Below are 18113 nucleotides of genomic sequence, written 5' to 3' on the forward strand. Positions count from 1 at the left end.
TTCCTTGTAAGGCAGTCAGTGAACACCTTTATGTGTGTCAGTGTTAACACTTCATATCAAATACGAATTACTAAAATGCTAATGATCCCTTATTTGGATTTTATAAATATTCTAAAATAGTCATCTTTTCAAAAATTTATGATGAATTCAATTCATTTTCAACAACTAAATAAGAATAGGCTGAGTACAAAGTAAAACTATATTTTTTTTGCTACATATTTTTATTGGACACTGCTCCCATGTTAAACACTAACACACAGTGAGGAGTTCATGCCCAGTTCTTGGATTTTCTTAACTCTATAACTGCTGTCAAGTGCTGATGACAATGTCTGGGGATGTACTATTTATAATGTACAGCAATATTCTAAGATAAATGACACACTCAAGACCCAGGTTTATTCATTTTGAATACTCACTTGTCATTTTCACCCAAAGAAAACACACAATCCATATGCTTTATTAAACCAAACTGTGTAAGATAAATATGCCAGGATCAAATTTCTAAGTAACTTTTATACAATAACAAAGCTATAGTCTCACAAAGCACAGTACTCAAAAGAGTCAGTAAACTAATCAGTGAATTACTGTCCTGTAAACAAAGGTCAGATACCACATATACAGGAAAAAACATGTCATCTCTTTGTGAACACTACAGAGGTGAACAAAGCACAGTGAGACAGGGCTGAGTAAGTACTGAAATACAAGGCTCGAGGCCACTGCCAGGCTAGATTTGTATTTGCTGGAGAAAAGCGACACTCCTGTCTGCTCAGTGTAAAAAAAAACAAAAAGCAAGACTGTTTCAAAGGCTGAAATATGCAGTGTAATAGAGATGGGGTGATAAATTGTTGGTGACTGTAGAAATAGCCAACTGTCTAAATACACTTCCATTTTTCAGCAACAATAAACTCAATATGAATAGTCTTTTCACCTCTCTGAAACATCTTCACATTAATTAAGGTTATTAGAGCTGTATTACTAAGCTCTTTTGTCCTTATTGTCTAATTACAGAGTATATATACACAGGTTTATGAGATCCAGTCTAACCCACACACCTGTGCTACACATGGCATAGTTACTGAACCCTACAGATTACGTTCCTGTTGGCAACCGTAACCTAATGATGAATATATCTGCATGACAGCAATAATAAACAGTATATGTTTCTATATGAAAACATAGAAAAAATACTTGATAAAATGTCTTCACTTTATAATCTGATAGGACTATGACTTCACTTGCCATCATTGAGAATTTGTTAACAACAAATAGTGAAACATTAGTCTATAAACTGTTGCCTGCCATTAGATCTTTGGGCTCCTATATCAAATAAAATTTAAAAGAAAAATAAGAAAATCGGTAACTAGGAAGCTTTTAAATTAAAAGTGATTATTATTCAAAGTTACAAACAGTTATAAGTAATCATTATATGCTTCCTTACCTAGTAAATTATTACATATAAGGCTGTTCTTTCTGTTCTCAGTCTGTTCTGCTTCACTTAAGCATTTACAGTGTCTGTCATTCATCTGTCAGAACAGTGATTCCAAAGCAATGAGCAATGTCTCCTGTAGTCCATGCCCGTCTTTAACTGCATTGCAATTTTTAAATAAGATTGCTTAACACTGTACAGTACAAATGTGCTAGATCCTTCCATACATTTAGCGGCTATCCATGCTCTCCCTGGAGTCAGCTCTTGCCTGTAACTCAGCTTCCTATCAGCTCTTATCTACTCATCTGAAATAAAAAGGCAAAAACGTACTTTTTTACATTTTGAAAAGTTTTGTTCTTTCTCCCCACTTTTTTTCCTTCTCTTATCAGTAACCTTGGGAACTCTGGAAGCAGTTAAAGTAATTGAAGTTGGAGTATGCTGAAATGCAGTATATAATTCCACAGGAACTTCATCGCCACTTTCAGTTGCACTGGTATCACCATCTTTAATAAAAAACAAAGTCAGCACACTTCAATAGGCTATTTTAAGCAGGATAAGAAAGCAACACTCCACCCAACAAAGGAACTCCCCACAATTACTTCCTTGTTCCTAAAGAATAAATTCATTTTTTCTCACCTCAGTCATCACTGAGAAGATACACCAAAATGCAAACTAAATGCTTGTCTCACACACACTAAATCATAAAGGATGTCTGATGACACGCGTGCTGGTCTGGAGAAACAGGCACTAGTACACATGACTAGTGGAACTCAAATTTTCTTGAGTCATACCTATAAAATTTATATTCACTTAAAAGTTTAGCCTGTCATTCCACAGCACAAAAGCAAACTTATGCACCATTGTTTAATCAAAGGAACTTTTCACAACAATAAAACAAAACAATTGGAAACAACCCACGATGTCCACCAAAGACCAAGGGCTGAAAAACAACCCCCAAACCATTATTTAAAACTTGCTGTACAGGTTCAAATCCAAAATTAAGATGTGGCAAGCTGGTGCATAGTGGCATCTGCTTTTAATCCCAACACTTGGGAAGCAAAAGGACTGCACTTGCTAGTATGCTGTTAATCCCAGCACTTGGAGGCAGAGGCAGAGAGGCAGAGAGGCAGAGGAGAGGCAGAGAGGCAGAGGAGAGGCAGAGAGGCAGAGGAGAGGCAGAGAGGCAGAGGAGAGGCAGAGAGGCAGAGGAGAGGCAGAGAGGCAGAGGAGAGGCAGAGAAGCAGAGGAGAGGCAGAGGAGGGGCAGAGAGGCAGAGGGGAGGCAGAGGGGAGGCAGAGGAGAGGCAGAGGAGAGGCAGAGGAGAGGCAGAGGAGAGGCAGAGGAGAGGCAGAGAGGCAGAGGAGAGGCAGAGAGGCAGAGGAGAGGCAGAGAGGCAGAGGAGAGGCAGAGGAGGCAGAGGAGGCAGAGGAGGCAGAGGAGGCAGAGGAGGCAGAGGAGGCAGAGGAGGCAGAGGAGGCAGAGGAGGCAGAGGAGGCAGAGGAGGCAGAGGAGGCAGAGGAGGCAGAGGAGGCAGAGGAGGCAGAGGAGGCAGAGGCAGAGGCAGAGGCAGAGGCAGAGGCAGAGGCAGAGGCAGAGGCAGAGGCAGAGGCAGAGGCAGAGGCAGAGGCAGAGGCAGAGGCAGAGGCAGAGGCAGAGGCAGAGGCAGAGGCAGAGGCAGAGGCAGAGGCAGAGGCAGAGGCAGGAGGATCTTTGAATTCAGGGCCATCCTGGTCTACAGAGCAGAATTCCAGAACAGCCAAACAACACAGAAAAATTCTGTCTCAGGAAAAAAAAAAAAAAAAAGCAAAACCAAAACAACAACAAAAAAACCAACCCCGACTCCCCTCGCCCCCCAAAGAGAAAGAGAATCACATGTTACGAGAAGAGCCTGCATTGTGCACTACATAACTGAGTCCTATCAGACCAGCTTAGGCAAGAGAGCTCAGGCCAACATGGGCTACATAGAAGACTATGTAAAAAAGCAAAAACAAATTAAAAGACAAATTCTAAACATAAAAATTGCAGCATATACAAAACTTGAAAAATGGTTATTTTAAAAACTAAAAAAATACTATCTTATACAGTAAGTTAATGGGTCATTATTCCAGCTAACATACTTTACTTCTTTAAAGATTACCTACATGTAAGAACAAAAGGTTACTTAAGCTTTTTATTTACTTTGTTCTGGTTATAACATTTCTTAAAATATGAACATGCATAGTCTGTAATCAAAGGTCTATACCTGAGATTATAATGAAGACATACAATCAAAATACATTAACAAGGCATTGGGTGCTGGAGAGTTCTGAGGTTAAGAGTACTAGTGCTTTTCCAGAGGACTGGGGTTCGATTCCCAGCACATGTATGGGGCTCATAACTGTCTATAACTTCCCTTTTCTGGTTTCTGTGGGCACCAGGCACACATGCTACACAGACATATATGTAGGCAAATCACTCATGCACACACAAAAATTAACTTTTTAAATTTCTTAACTTTTTAAAATTAAAAAAAAATCAGGTGTTTTTATATCTAATTATAAAAATATTCAGACCACTTATTTTCTCAGTCACAGCAATCTGAACATAGAGCAGGTCCTTTTCACATACCTGACATAGTTTCTCTTTTCTGGCGCTGCAGCAGCACTGCCCTCTCTTTATCCAAACTCCTATATTAAAACATGAGCACATTACTCATCAGACTTTCATAGGCTTAGAGATGAAGATGATTTACATGTAATGGATTTCATAATCTTTCCTAAACTCTTAGTGAATATAAATTTTATGCAGCATCCTTTGCCTGATAGATTATATCACTCACTCACACACACACACACACACACACACACACACACACACACACACACACACAGAGAGAGAGAGAGAGAGAGAGAGAGAGAGAGAGAGAGAGAAGATACCAGTTAAGTTAATCAATTTCTTTCTATTAAGAAAATGCTTACCTAGAAAGTGAGCACATTTTTTAAATTTGAATTTATAGCAAAAAATCTTAAATCCATATCAGCAACTATAATTAAAAACCACAAATTGTTTTACGTAAATGTATGATAGTAAATTAGTATGCCTTAAATTTTTTCCAGGATTTATTTATTTATACTGTTTATTTTTAGATAGGGTCTTAACTAAGTTGCCCAAATTGCTCCAAACTCTGTCTCAGCTACTGCTCTGGGATTACAGTTGTAAGCCACCACACACATTTCCACTCTTTAATAAGTACTTACTTATTTTTTGAGGGTGATCTGCCTGCCTCTGCCTGCCTCTCTGCCTCTCTGCCTCTCTGCCTCTCTGCCTCTCCTGCCTCTCCTGCCCCCTGCCCCCTGTCCCCTGCCCCCTGCCCCCTGCCCCCTGCCTCCTGCGTTGCTGAAACTAAAAGTGTACTAGCATGTGCGCTCTTGCTTCCCAAGTGCTGGTATTACAAGCAGGTGCCACTATGCCACAGCTTGTCACATTTTTTTTTTTAATTTTGAATTAAGACTAGTATAATCAGTTTTAAATAATTCCTTCTAAGTAATGATTTCCACTCTTAATAAGGACTGCCAAGCATGGTGGGAGGCAGACTTAGGAGGATCTCTGTGAATTTGAGGCCAGCTTGGTCTACGTAAGGATGTTCCAGACCAGCCAAGCCACACAGTGAGACCATATCTCAAGGAGGAAGAGGGGAAGAAAAGGATGGGAAGAGGCAAAGAAAGGAAGAAATTAACAAAGGAAGGAAAGAAGAGAAAGAGAAAAAGAAAGGAAGGAAGGAAGGGAGGAAGGAAGGGAGGGAGGAAGGAAGGAAAGAAGAAAAAAGAAAAAATAGAAAAGCGAAGCTAATTTTCTATTGTATAGAGAAACCAAATACATTATTCTTATAGGATTAGTGTAGGGCTCTAGACTAGAGTATTTATAAAGTCAGCAAAGGACTTTACAATATGCACTAGCACCTGTAGCTAGGCTATCAGCATATAGCAGTAAGAAGCTCTCAGCTGACCCTTTTAATTCATAGCTTAAGTCAGTTTTAACTAATTCTTGTGGAATTCATCAACAAACTCTGCTCCATCAAAATCTCCTTGTCAAGGTAGACAAGGTTGAACACGGCTGTAATCTCAGCCTTTGGGAACTCCAGCAGAAAAGATTCTGAGTTTCAAGTAGGCTTGTGCCAGGAGCCAAACCCAGGAAATTACCTGCTATTCTAAAAAGCCTAGTCAGTACAAGGCTAAGAAAGGATGTTCGCAGGTCTCAGGTCCCAGGAACTTAAAGAACGTCTGGCATTTCCTGGGAGCCAGTTAAGACAGTGGGATGGTCTAAAGCAGTAAGGATATGACAATGGACTGGTCTTAGACAATGACATAATAGTGGGAAAGTCCTAAGCAATGACCCTTGACTAAACTTCCCGGTTTGCTGTGTCTTTATAACCTACCCCAGAAATGAAAGTTTCAGAGCTTGATCAGAACCCAGACTAGTTCTCATTCTTTGTGTCTCTTGTCCCTTCATTCTTTCGCCCCCTTCCCTAGGGTCCCGTTGAATCCCCAGCGGGCCAGGGCAGGCTTGGGCAATATAAGGAATTCAGGGCTGACCTGTATATGCTGCTAATATCCTACCTCAGAAAAACAAAAAATAATTAGCTAAAATTGTCTATCAAAAGACTAACAGTTACCATAAAGTCAAAAACTTTACTCATGATAAGAAATTTCAAGTAATTTGACCAACTGCAAGTCCGTCAATTCTCTTTTGAGAGGACTGAGAAAACAGGCTTGTTTATCCACTGTTGATGGCATTCAAAACTACACCACTCATTCTGGAGGGGGATTTAGCAATATACAGCAAGCTTTTAGATGAACATTGTCATAAAAGTCACAAAAGACTAGAAACAAATGGTAACCAGAAATGACTAGAAGAATAAATCATGGTGCATAAAAAAGTCCTTGAAGAGAGAAATTAATCTCCATCCTACTATGAAGTGTTCTTCATAGAAGAGAAAAGAAATGTGGCAAGCACTCTGTATCTAATCTTTCTGCTTCTCTAAGTAGGAAGAGAACCTACACAGGCCTGTGTCTGTATGCCAGAAAAGAAGCAACAGAAGGAAAACTCAAGTTTGAAAGAGTCTGCAGTAGAAAAGAATTTAGACTTACTTGAATACTCCTTGTTATATATTTGACTTTAGTATGACAATTATTTCTTAGTTAAATTTTTAAAAACTGATGTTTTTATTATTATTATTTTTATTTTTATTTTTTTTATTTTTTTATTTTTTTTGTTTTTTTGAGACAGGGTTTCTCTGAGTATCTCTGGCTGTCCTGGAACTCACTCTGTAGACCAGACTGGCCTCAAACTCAGAAATCCGCCTGCCTCTGCCTCCCAAGTGCTGGGATTAAAGGCGTACGACACCACAGCCCAGCTAAAAAGTGATTCTTAACATTAACAACTAACTGGAATCATGGGTAATAGTGTATCTCTATAATTCCAGTACTTGTGAGGTAGAAGCAGCCTAGCCTATAAAAGACTCTCAAGAAATGAACTTAACTTAGTTGGATTATTCACATATTCTTATTGTAAATATAAAACAGCATTAACTATTTCAGAGAAGTTTCCTTCCTCCTTCCTTCCCTCCCCATCTCTCTTTCATTTATCATTCATTCATTCTTTCATTCATTCTGCCCTGAGAACCTAGGGCACTCCATATACTAAGTAAGTGCTCTACCCACACCCAGTCCTTATAATCTCTTCTCCTATTTTTAAAAAATCCTTTGTTTGTTGTTTGAGATAGTGTCTCACCACATAACTCTGGTTATCCTAGAACTTGTTATGTAGACTAGACTGGCTTCAAACTCAGAGATCCGTTTGTCCTACTTCTCAAATGTTGGGATTAAAGGCAAAACCCAACACAAAACATTCTTAAGTTGCATGAAACATGCAACATTCACACAATTGAGTTGTAGATGTTTTGGCATGGAAAAAAATTTAAGTTTGCACTAAAATTCCCCCAAAAGGGGAAGCAACACAAACTCCCATGGTAGTTTGTCAATAGACCATGATATAATATATACCTCAAAATATAGCAGCAATCAAAAAGAATTTAATGAAATACAAAGCAAATTAAATGGCTTTCTGAAAATTACAGTGAGTGCAAAAGCATACTGTATGATTCCTATTCTCGAAATAACAAAATGATCAAAACAAAGTATCAGTTAGTGGGTGTTAAAGGTTAGGAATGTGAGGAATAAGGCAGGATGAAGAGTCCTTGCAAAGGACTATTCTATTTCATGATATCCAATGTGAACATCTAATGATAATATTTGTATAAACAGTTTAACAAGGTATTCTTACTATGAAAAAGTAGGTAAGGATACACAAGTTATCTGCTTTATTTTATGTAAATCTGCAATTAATTTTAAAAAAGTTTAACTTAGGAATGCAAAGTAAGACTAACAGTGGAAATGAAACGAATAATCTATGTAAGCTAAGTATGTGTCTAGATGGCACCATAACTACACAGTGACATTCTTTTCAAGGGACTTAAATACAATAAATTGATTTTTCCCAAAAGCAACCTAATTACACAGGCTTTCCATTCCTCCTAGGTTTACCTTCCCACTCTTATGCCCTCCTCCTAAAAGAGAAAAAAAAAAAAAAAAAAAAAAAAGGAAGTCAAAGTTGTTTTGCCCACTGGAGCATGATCCAACTCCCAGTGACTAACCCCTTAAAAATAACCGAGGTCTTCGCTACCCCACTGTTGCCAGAAGGCATCAACTGTGAAGAGCCACGCCTAAGCATCTTTACCACAAGTTTTAAGTACTTTAACGGCTTTCTCTCTAGACAGTTTCTCCTTTTCTTGGGGGATGGAGAGAGGCTGTCATAGAAGCCCTCAATTTCTCTCATTCTCAATTATGAGTTTGCAGTTATCAATATATCACTGCAAAGGAAGCTTCCCTGCCTGCAACAGCCAATGGCAGCAAGGATCATGGCCTTCCACATGGTTTACAGTCATCCACAAAGCCTCTGTGGTCCCCAGTAGCATTACCAACTGTAGCATGGATCACAGACACTAAATACCAACATGGCTTCCAGTTGCAGCATGGAACATAGACATCTACATGACCCCATGGGCCACAGACATCATCAACATGCCCTCTGGTTAGCAGCACAGACCACAGACATCAACATGGCCCCAGCAGTGTATAAGTTGATATAATATCCCTTGGTGGTATAGCCCACAAAGGGTAAAAGTTCTAAACTGCTTTACATAATTATATTAATGTGCTAATATTATAGTTACTCCATATTATTCTATAGAATTGATCACTTGAGTAATTGTGACATTCTAATTAAATGATTCTTGTCTTGGTGAGAACCTGGGTAAAAAGATATACACCCATATATATATGTACTATAAAAATATGCAGATGTAAAATAAAATTGTATATTCTTAATTTGAACAGCAATTATAAGTACAAATTCATATATATATAAATATATATATACATATATATACATATATATATATTTGTTTTTGTTTTTCAAAACAGTATTTCTCTGTATAGCTATGGCAGTCCTAGAACTCGGTCTCAAACTTAGAAATCTGCCTGCTCCAATCTCTGTGCTAGGACTAAAGGTGTGTACCACCATGCCCAGCCTACATATATTTTATCTTAAAAGCATATATATATATATATATACACACATACACATACACAAAGTTGTTGGTAATCACTGAAGCAGGGGCAAAATGTGAGTTCTTTCTACTATTTTACTTTAGAAGAAGGTATATTTTTGTTGTTATTGTTTCAATGTGTGTACACATTCATTTGTGAGCACAAAGGTGCACATGCATGTAGAGGGCAGACAACAATGTCCAGTATCATCCCTAGGAACACTACTTCCTTTGAAACTTTCTCATTTGCCTACAACTCACCAGTTAACCTAGGCAGACAGGGCCAGTGAGCCTCAGGGATACTATTGTTTCTGCCTCCCTGGGGCTAGGTTAGAAGTCATGTGATAACATACATCTTTTTAATATGTAAATCAAACACTTTACCAAGTAAACCATTCCCATAACCTTATTTTAATTGGGTTTTAAATGTCTATAATAAAAAGACTTGTTGATGATGGTGTTGTTTGAGACAGGGATCTCATGTAGTCTAGGCTGACCTCAAACAAATGTGTGCATCCAAGCTGGACCTTCATCACAAATCCCTCTTCCTCCATCTCCCAGGTGCATGGTCCTCCTTGCTTAGCTTCATAATAATAACTTTAAAAACAAAACAGGCAGTGGCCTGTTTGGTCGCTGCTTACCCTCATCCTTGAGACTGCCTCAATTAATTATGAAATAACTTGTCTGTTTTCTAGAATACACTCCACCATCTTATCTGAATTCATTCGACAAAAAAATGCAAGAGTAGGAAACCAAGAGCAGAACAAGAGCACGTGGTTTTTCTGCCATGTTACAATCTTTTATATTCACCATGGTTAAAGCTGCACTCTCCTCCCTTGAGTTGAAACCGTGGAATCCCCTCCAATTTCTTTTCCTCCTACAACTTTTCTTTATGTGTACACTTCTGGATCTGGTAAGTCTATTTTTTGGACTTCAGATTACCCACTCTTGCTCCACATACACTTCTGTCTCTTGCTTCATTCATATTAACCTAACTCAGATTTTTTTTAAAAGGTAGTATGTGGAGAGCTACCTATCATATTTTCTGCCATGTAATAGAGACTTTTCTGTGACTGTAAGCTTTAATACACTGTAGCAAGAATGAGTGGCTTTCTTCTTGTAATGGCTACTGATCGCTCCACAACCTTACATGAGGCAAATTCATATGTGAAAGAAATATTGTACTTTTACTATGTATTTTTAAATAATGTACACACATACATACACACACACACACACGCAAGCATGCACACCACATACATATATGAGAGATGGGGTTGAATCTACATACTACAAACAGACCCACCAAATTCTACATGTGACTAAGGGGTTATATATAGTAATAATTCATTTTTGGGGGTGGGGAGATAGAAAAGAAACACTGGGGATTAAACTCAGCACCTCTCACATGCTAGTCAAGCATTATCTATCACCATAAAGCCACATTCCCCAACCCCCTGCTCTAGGGAACTCAGTGTTTTGGGTATGTATACTATACCACATTCCTGAGGCCATCTTTTTTTTTCTGCTTTTATTTTGAGGAAGGATTTACTAAGTTACCTCAACTGAACTTGAACTTATTGTTTTACCAAACCTTGAACTTTTCAATACTCCTGTCTCAGCTGCTCAAATGGCTTCTAAAAACTTGCATAAATAATACCAAATTCTAATGATGCCAAAAAATGCCAAACGCTTAGAAGATTAAAAAAAAAAAAACAACCTATCACATTGATAACTAGTGAAGTTGAAATTACATAGTAAACAGCATTATACTATCAATGAAGAAAGTTCTTGATTTAGGTTTCAGGATAAAAAAAAATAATAAACATAGTGAAAAACAGGTACATCTTAAACAAAAAAAAAAATACTGGTATTCATAATTTCATTCCTCTAAAACTCATGAATAAATTTCTGTGAAAACCTTTCAGTGAACTAACTGAAAGTCTTCTCAGGTAGAATCACTCACCTGGGCTGACAACGCTCACATAGGTATGTATCAGGAATATGCTGCCTGTCAATCCCCATGCAGTCAATATGTTGCCAAACACTTAAAAAGAAAAAACAAAACATAACAAAAAGAACAGAAAGCATTGAACCCATTAACTATGACTTCATATTCTATTGAATTGTCATCTAAAAAATTCCTACTTTGAGCTTAGAGTACACTAAAATGTGTCCTTAGGTAAAAACATTTTGAAATGCAAAAATAGGATAACTACAAAATGCATAAAATAAATTCCTAAAGCAAATGCAATTTAATATGCAAAAGGTAAGTGTTTAAAATATTATTAAAAACCTGAAGATGCCCATACTAAAAGCTATTATATAATATCAGCCTGACAACAATCTGGGAAAACAGGAAGAAAATGTGTCCTTGAAACAATTTATCAATTATCAGCTATGAAAAGATGAGCAAAAGGAAGATACACAAAGAGAACTTGTTCCTCTTGTGAAATCAGGGAAAAGGAGCAAAGACAAATGATATTTTCTGTTAACATTAACACTCTGGTGTCATACAGTGTTAACAGAAAGCTAAGGAAACAGAAGGAAAGAATAACAAAGACATTTCATTTATAAAAAGAACAGAACTATAGCAATTTCAAAGACATCAAAGAATCAAACAGGTATTCCACTGGAAAGAAATTCAACTACTTTGAATAAAATATATGGACAAGCGTGAGATAAACTTCTAGTATGTTATTGTTGACAAAAGTTCAAGTACCTTCAAATGAATTTGAAAATTTTTAACTTTAAAATTGAATAAATCTTAAAAGAAAAATAATACTACTGATTTCTTACACATAATCATCCACATAATTTTTCAAACCTTACATTCGTGCACTATGAGCACCTGTGCGTGCACAGCCACAGCCAAGTGTGGAGGTCAGAGAACACTTTCTGAAGTTGGTTCTCTCTCTCCATGTGGGCCCTAGAGAACAAACTCAGTTTGTCAGTCTGGGCAGCCACTGAGTCATCTCCTAGCCCTAGAATGTCTCTTCTAATGTAAATGTACTAAGATAAATGACATGGTTACTTTTTACTTCTCAAATGAGATTCCTCAAGAAGGTTTAAATAACAAATGTTAAATTTATGAGGTTATTATGTCACACAGGAAATATAAGCAAAGTTAGAAAATAAAAGAGCAGTGTTCTAGATGTCAGAAGTCAGAATAGTGATTATGGGAAATAGGAACATGGAAAAAACATAAAGAAGCAAATGCAAACAAAGGAAGAGAAATAACGATTAGTTCTTAGAGAACAAAATAGGCTGAACAACAACAAAAAAAATGTGTCCTTAAAAAAAAAAAAAATGGAGGTTGGGTAGGGTCACAAACCTAGACAGACAGGAAGTCATAATAAGAGAGTCACTTCAAGCCAAATACCTAAACTAATCCAAAAACTGGGCCTTCAAGAGTGTGTAGGTAGTTATAAAAAATAAAAACAACAGTTACACACACACACATACACAAAAAAACCCTAAGGATAGGTTCATGAATGTCAAATAGTGATAACCATTTATTATACTCAATCTGAGTAACTAGACCAAAAGAAAACCACACCTTAAATTATGCTTTCAATAAAAATACTGCTACATAGAAATATATCACATTAAGAGATCTTTTATATAAGTGACTACAAAAAGAAGGGATATCATCTAACAGAAGACAGAGAATACATCTCCAAAGTCATTTAGTTTTGTAAATTTGCCTCCTCAATAAATTTACCAGTCATTACTTAAAATAAATATCACAGGTAATAAGAATGTATTTCTAAATTTTAAAGGTACCATAACATGTTATTACTAAAATAAAATTATTTACTATCTTCCATTTTAAGAAAACCAAATTTCACATTTTAAATTAATCTACTTATTGACAGAGATAAATGAACTTTTTGAAATACACGTTTCTATCAATGACACTTAGGAACTTTAAAGCTGAAATTCTATTGTTCCATTTGCATTCTCTGTTTTTGTTTTTGTTTTTTGAGACAGGGTTTCTCTGTATAGCTCTGGCTGTCCTGGAACTCACTCTTGTAGACCATGCTGGCCTCGAACTCAGAAATCCACCTGCCTCTGCCTCCCAAGTGCTGGGATTAAAGGCATGTGCCACCACTGCCCGGCTTCATTTGCATTCTCACAAAGCCTCTCCCTCAAAGAGTGTATTGGGGGTAAGGGGGGGGGGGGAGACAGACAGAAGACAGAGAAGCAAGCAGAGGAAAAGAAAGAAAGAGGGAAGGAAGGAAAGAAACCCTACTTTCTGTACCAATCACCTTCTCTGAAGGAGGAGGCTGTTCTTGGTGGCTGAACTAGGGTTGAAGGAGGGGTACTGGTTCTGGTTCAAGAAGACTCCAGAGTGCTAAAAGGTTCAATCCAAAGTTTGTGAGAAAATAAGATCAAACACTGACTAGGATCCTGTAGTATAGTTTAAAACTAATTATCGCTTACTTCATAACAGGGATTTCTAATAAACTATAAAGCAGCTTCCTATACTTTTTTAAAGATTTAGTGTGTGTGTGTGTGTGTGTGTGTGTGTGTGTGTGTGTTTTATGGAAGCCAGAAGAGGATTAGATCTTTAATTAGACCTCCTGGAGCTGGAATTGCACATGGATTTGAGCTGTCCCATGTAGCTGCTAGGAATTGAACTTGGGTCCTTCCTTTCCAAGATGAGTTTGTTATTGCTGAGACATCTCTCTAGCTCTAAAATAGCTGCTTTTAAATAGGGTTTTTTTTTCCCCCTAAGAAAAATAAGTTGCATATGTATAGAGACAGACATCCTACTTTAAAAAGGAATTAATTCCTTCAAAAGTGACCTAAGTAGCATTTCCAAATTAACAACCAAAGGTTAAAAGCATTTAAGAAGCATGAACTAATGATGTGAAATATTTACCTGCATTTGTCACAACAGATCATGTATCCGTCATCATGTGTAAAACCACATATGCACCTGGTTACATCAGTACCATAACTTCCATCTTCAGATGTGCTGATTGTAGTAGCACTGGAAGTTTCATCAAAATTAGGAGTGGTAAATATACCTACTTCGTTTTTGCTAATGAGACCTGATGGAGGAGGGGATGCTGGAGGTGTTGGAGGAGGACGAGCACCATAATTATGGTCCTAAATAAGAAAAAAAAAAACAAAAACAAAAACCCACAAAATACACATTTCAATGACATAAACTAGGCAAGTTAAATAAAATTTGAATACTTAATAACATAAAATCAGTCCATTTCTTCCTTGAGACTGTTAAAATAATGACATAAGACTAATAATTAAAATCACAGTGGTAAGTTAATGTCTCACACACATATATGTATTTTAAATATATATATTCAACATAAAGTGATATATAACAGTAAGCTGGACCCAAAGTAACGTCTCAACAGTTAGGAAGGAGAAGACGCTGCTCTTCCAGGACCCAACTTATGTTCTCAGAACCACATCAGGTTGCTCATAACCACTGTAACTCCAGCTACACAGAGCCCAATGCCTCCTTAAACGTTTGTACTCTACATACCCACATGCAGACACACACCATAATTAAAAATGATAAAAATAGCCAGGTGTGTGCCTCTCCCAGCACTGGCAAGGCAAAGGCAAGCAGATCTCTCTGAGTTTGAGGTTATTCTAGACTACACAGCTAGTTCCAGGGCTATACAAAAACCCTGTCTCAAAAAACAAAACAAACAAATAAAAAAGAAAAACAAACCTTTGAAAAATAACTACATAATTTACTAATTACTATGTAATTGAGAATTAATAGTAAATAGTACAATGCAACTTTATCCAGTCTTTTAGTTGAAGTTAAAAAACACCAACATAAATACAACAATTTAAAAAATAAATAAAGCTGGGTGGTGGTGGCGCACGCCTTTAATCCCAAAACTTGGGAGGCAGAGGCAGGCAGATTTCTGAGTTCGAGGCCAGCCTGGTCTACAAAGTGAGTTCCAGGATAGCCATGGCTATACAAAGAAACTCTGTCTTGAAAAACAAAAATAAATAAATAAATAAATAAATAAAGACTTTCACAGAATTTTATTCCTTTAACAGCATAGTTAAAGTATAAACTATATACTTAATTACACAGAAAATATGAACCAGTTATGCTTTTTAAATATTAAGCACAATCACACACAAACATCTACTTTCAACCTCCAGCTTTAGAGAAGTCCTTGTGAACAAATGTTTGACACTTACCGCATAGGGCAGACCAATATAACTGTGTGAGTGATGGGAGCTGCTGGTGTATAGCTGGTGGGGATAACTGTTGGATTTCTCAACTACCACGGGACTGGCTTCTACGGATTCTGGTCTAGGGGAAAGAAGTTCCATCAATTAGAATGCCATTCAGTTTTCTGTTTGAAATTATTCAAATTATTTATTTAATTACTTAATCTATTAAAATTGATCAAGTGCTTATACTAAAATATTGTCAAAACAAATACAATGTCTATTTACAGTATCTGCACATCTTGTGAGTAGATCCTATGTAGACTGTTGTCTTAACCAAAGTTTTACTTAACAAAATAAATATCCTAATGCCAAATTCAATTACAGGTCCCTGTTGTAAACAAGGGCCCAGTGCTGGGGATGACTGGGGATAATGGTGCACATGCTGTAATCACAGCACTGTGGGAAGCTGAGGTAGGGGAGTCAAGAGTTCAGTACCAGCATGGGCTACAAGTAAAATATAGCTCAAAAAAACAAAACCTCAAAATTACTGGAGACCAAGTTTTATGCCATCTATCCAGTGTCATTAAGAAAGATGAAAAGGGGTGGCCAGAGTGACAGAAATGGTTTTAAGTAAGACTAAAGGTAGATGAGACTATATAGACTCTGGCTTGAATGTTGCGGATGCATTTCAATGGTCAGTCAAAATAATGTGTTGAATGTGCTGGGGCAGAACAGACGCTGGGAAATGTCAGTAAGTTAAAGAAAAGGGGTCCTACACTGAACCAGATTTATATCTGAAAAATACAAGCAGCTGTCTGTAATGAGTAGCATTAGGCCTACTAAGAGTTAAGTGACATAATAAACCAACTGCTGATAGTGCTGAGAGTAGCAACCCATAACTGTTGCAGCTCTGAAAGCTCCTTGTCCTAGCATTTTACCTATAACATTTTCCCAACTTCTTTATTCATACCGACACCCCCTCAACGCAGCCAAATTTTGTCTAATGGCTATTGATCAGTGTAATGGCAAATCAACAGGTCAATTCTCTCCTTTTCAGATCCAGAAGACAATCTGTTTCTGTGCCTTTATTTGAATCTTTATCCTACTTCCTATTCAGAGAATTCCCTAAATTGGTCCTGAGACCAGAAGGATAAAAACACCTTTTACAGTTAATACTTTCTTAGCCTACCTTCACACAGGCTCAAGTTAGTGACAAATGGATGATGTCATAAGACCCAGTGTGCCAAAATAAGCAGAAAGAAGCACAAAATGAGACTGCTGAATTATGCTATAGATTACAATCTCCAATACATTCAGGGTTCTCTGAAAACTAGTATCTGTTAAATTTGTTTCAGTTTCAAAATTAGAACATGTTCATGTGTGAAATTTAAATACAAAAGTACTTATAAATACTATACCATCCTCTATTACCATGTCAGCAACCACTCCTCATGTATCCCTTTCTAATTTTGTTTTAAATACATCAACACAGTTTAAAAAACTAACAATATATTATATTTACTTACATATATACCTTCCTCTTATAATGATTACTTATTTGCCTCAGGTTTCTTTTCAATGATTTAATTTTTGTTTTATGTGCATTGATGTTTGCTTGTATGTAGGTTGATGTGAGGGTGTTGGATAGATTCCCGGGAACTGGAGTTATTGACAGTTGTGAGCTACCATGTGGATATTGGAACTTGAGCCCAGGTCCTCAGGAAGAACCCAGTGCTCTTAACCACTGAGCCATCTCTCCAGCCTCTTGCCTCAGGTTTCTGGCTATTGAGATGACAGGAGTGACTCACCATGCTTGCCTCCTTTTGTGGGAGTGGGTAATAACACTTTGTGGGTAGTACAAGCTAGAACTCACTATGTAGCTAAATCTAGCCTTAAACTCCTAATCCTCCTGTCTCTGCTTCCTAAATACTGAGACATAAGCCATCATGCCTGCTTATCTTGGAAAAAAAGTTGAATTTCAGCAATGATCTACAATACCATCATTAAAGTTATATGACGGAAGTGTGGCTAAAGTAGAAGACTCACTCTTAAATCTGTAATCAAATCACACACACTGTTACTGAAGAATGTGGGCAAATAACTTTAAACTTCTATATTTACTGTGTGTATGTGTGTACATTTGGTAACATAGTGCACACACAGAAATCAGAGACCACCTTTTGGGACTCTCTCCTTCCATTGTGTGGATTCTAAGAATCTAACTAAGAGCATCCATCGTGCGTGGAGCAAGCACTGTTACACACTAAGTCATCTTGATGATCTGCTAAAAGCAATCTTTAAAACAAAGAAACATGTTATAAAAATATTGGATGATATTTATTACTTGAAAATGTTTATTATTATTACTGTGTGATTTGTATGTGTGCTATACAGATTGTGTACCTATCACAGGACATATGATGATCAGACTTTTAGGTCTCTTCTTTCTCTGTGGGGTCCGAGGACAGAACTCAGGCCATTGAGCTTAAACAGAAAGTGCCTTTTTATTCCTGGTTGGCAACTTTTTAACGATTGTCCTTAACTATAATACAGCATTTAATTAAAATAAAAAGATCAGCACTCATGAAGCTAAGGCAGGAGGATTTCCTAGTGTAACAAGTATCATCCAACTCAGCAGTGCCAGTTTGAGGGATTTAATCTAAGGAAGCCACTTTCTTAGGACACACCACTTCCTTACACAGACCACTGATTTAACATGTCTGTTATATCAATATTAATGAAACTAGAAATCTTTTTAATATTCAATCAGAAAATTATTAAATCTAAGAAGTCTTGCTAAACTTGCATATGAATAATAGTTGAGTAAAAACTAATAGTAAGAAACTGCTATAATCATTTCCTTCTAAA

General features: G+C 37.1%; 1 protein-coding gene across 5 annotated transcripts in view; it reads right to left on the minus strand.

The window, feature by feature from the left end:
• Window positions 1-18113, minus strand: part of Kmt2e (lysine methyltransferase 2E (inactive)) — a 71461-nt gene that overhangs the window by 28778 nt on the left and 24570 nt on the right. For 4 of the 5 annotated variants that reach the window (XM_034518827.3, XM_034518826.3, XM_034518823.3 and 1 more), the window contains 5 exons: window positions 15270-15384; window positions 13960-14189; window positions 11038-11118; window positions 4034-4092; window positions 1757-1929 (listed from right to left, as the gene is read on the minus strand). In XM_034518827.3, coding sequence (XP_034374718.1) covers window positions 1757-1929; window positions 4034-4092; window positions 11038-11118; window positions 13960-14189; window positions 15270-15384 — 658 coding nt within the window. Of the gene's footprint in view, window positions 1-1438; window positions 1458-1756; window positions 1930-4033; window positions 4093-11037; window positions 11119-13959; window positions 14190-15269; window positions 15385-18113 lie in introns of those variants that run through there. The other variant, XM_034518828.2, reaches the window with a different exon arrangement.

The sequence above is a fragment of the Arvicanthis niloticus genome, chromosome 15, assembly GCF_011762505.2.
Source record: "Arvicanthis niloticus isolate mArvNil1 chromosome 15, mArvNil1.pat.X, whole genome shotgun sequence".
NCBI classification, from domain to species: domain Eukaryota; kingdom Metazoa; phylum Chordata; class Mammalia; order Rodentia; family Muridae; genus Arvicanthis; species Arvicanthis niloticus.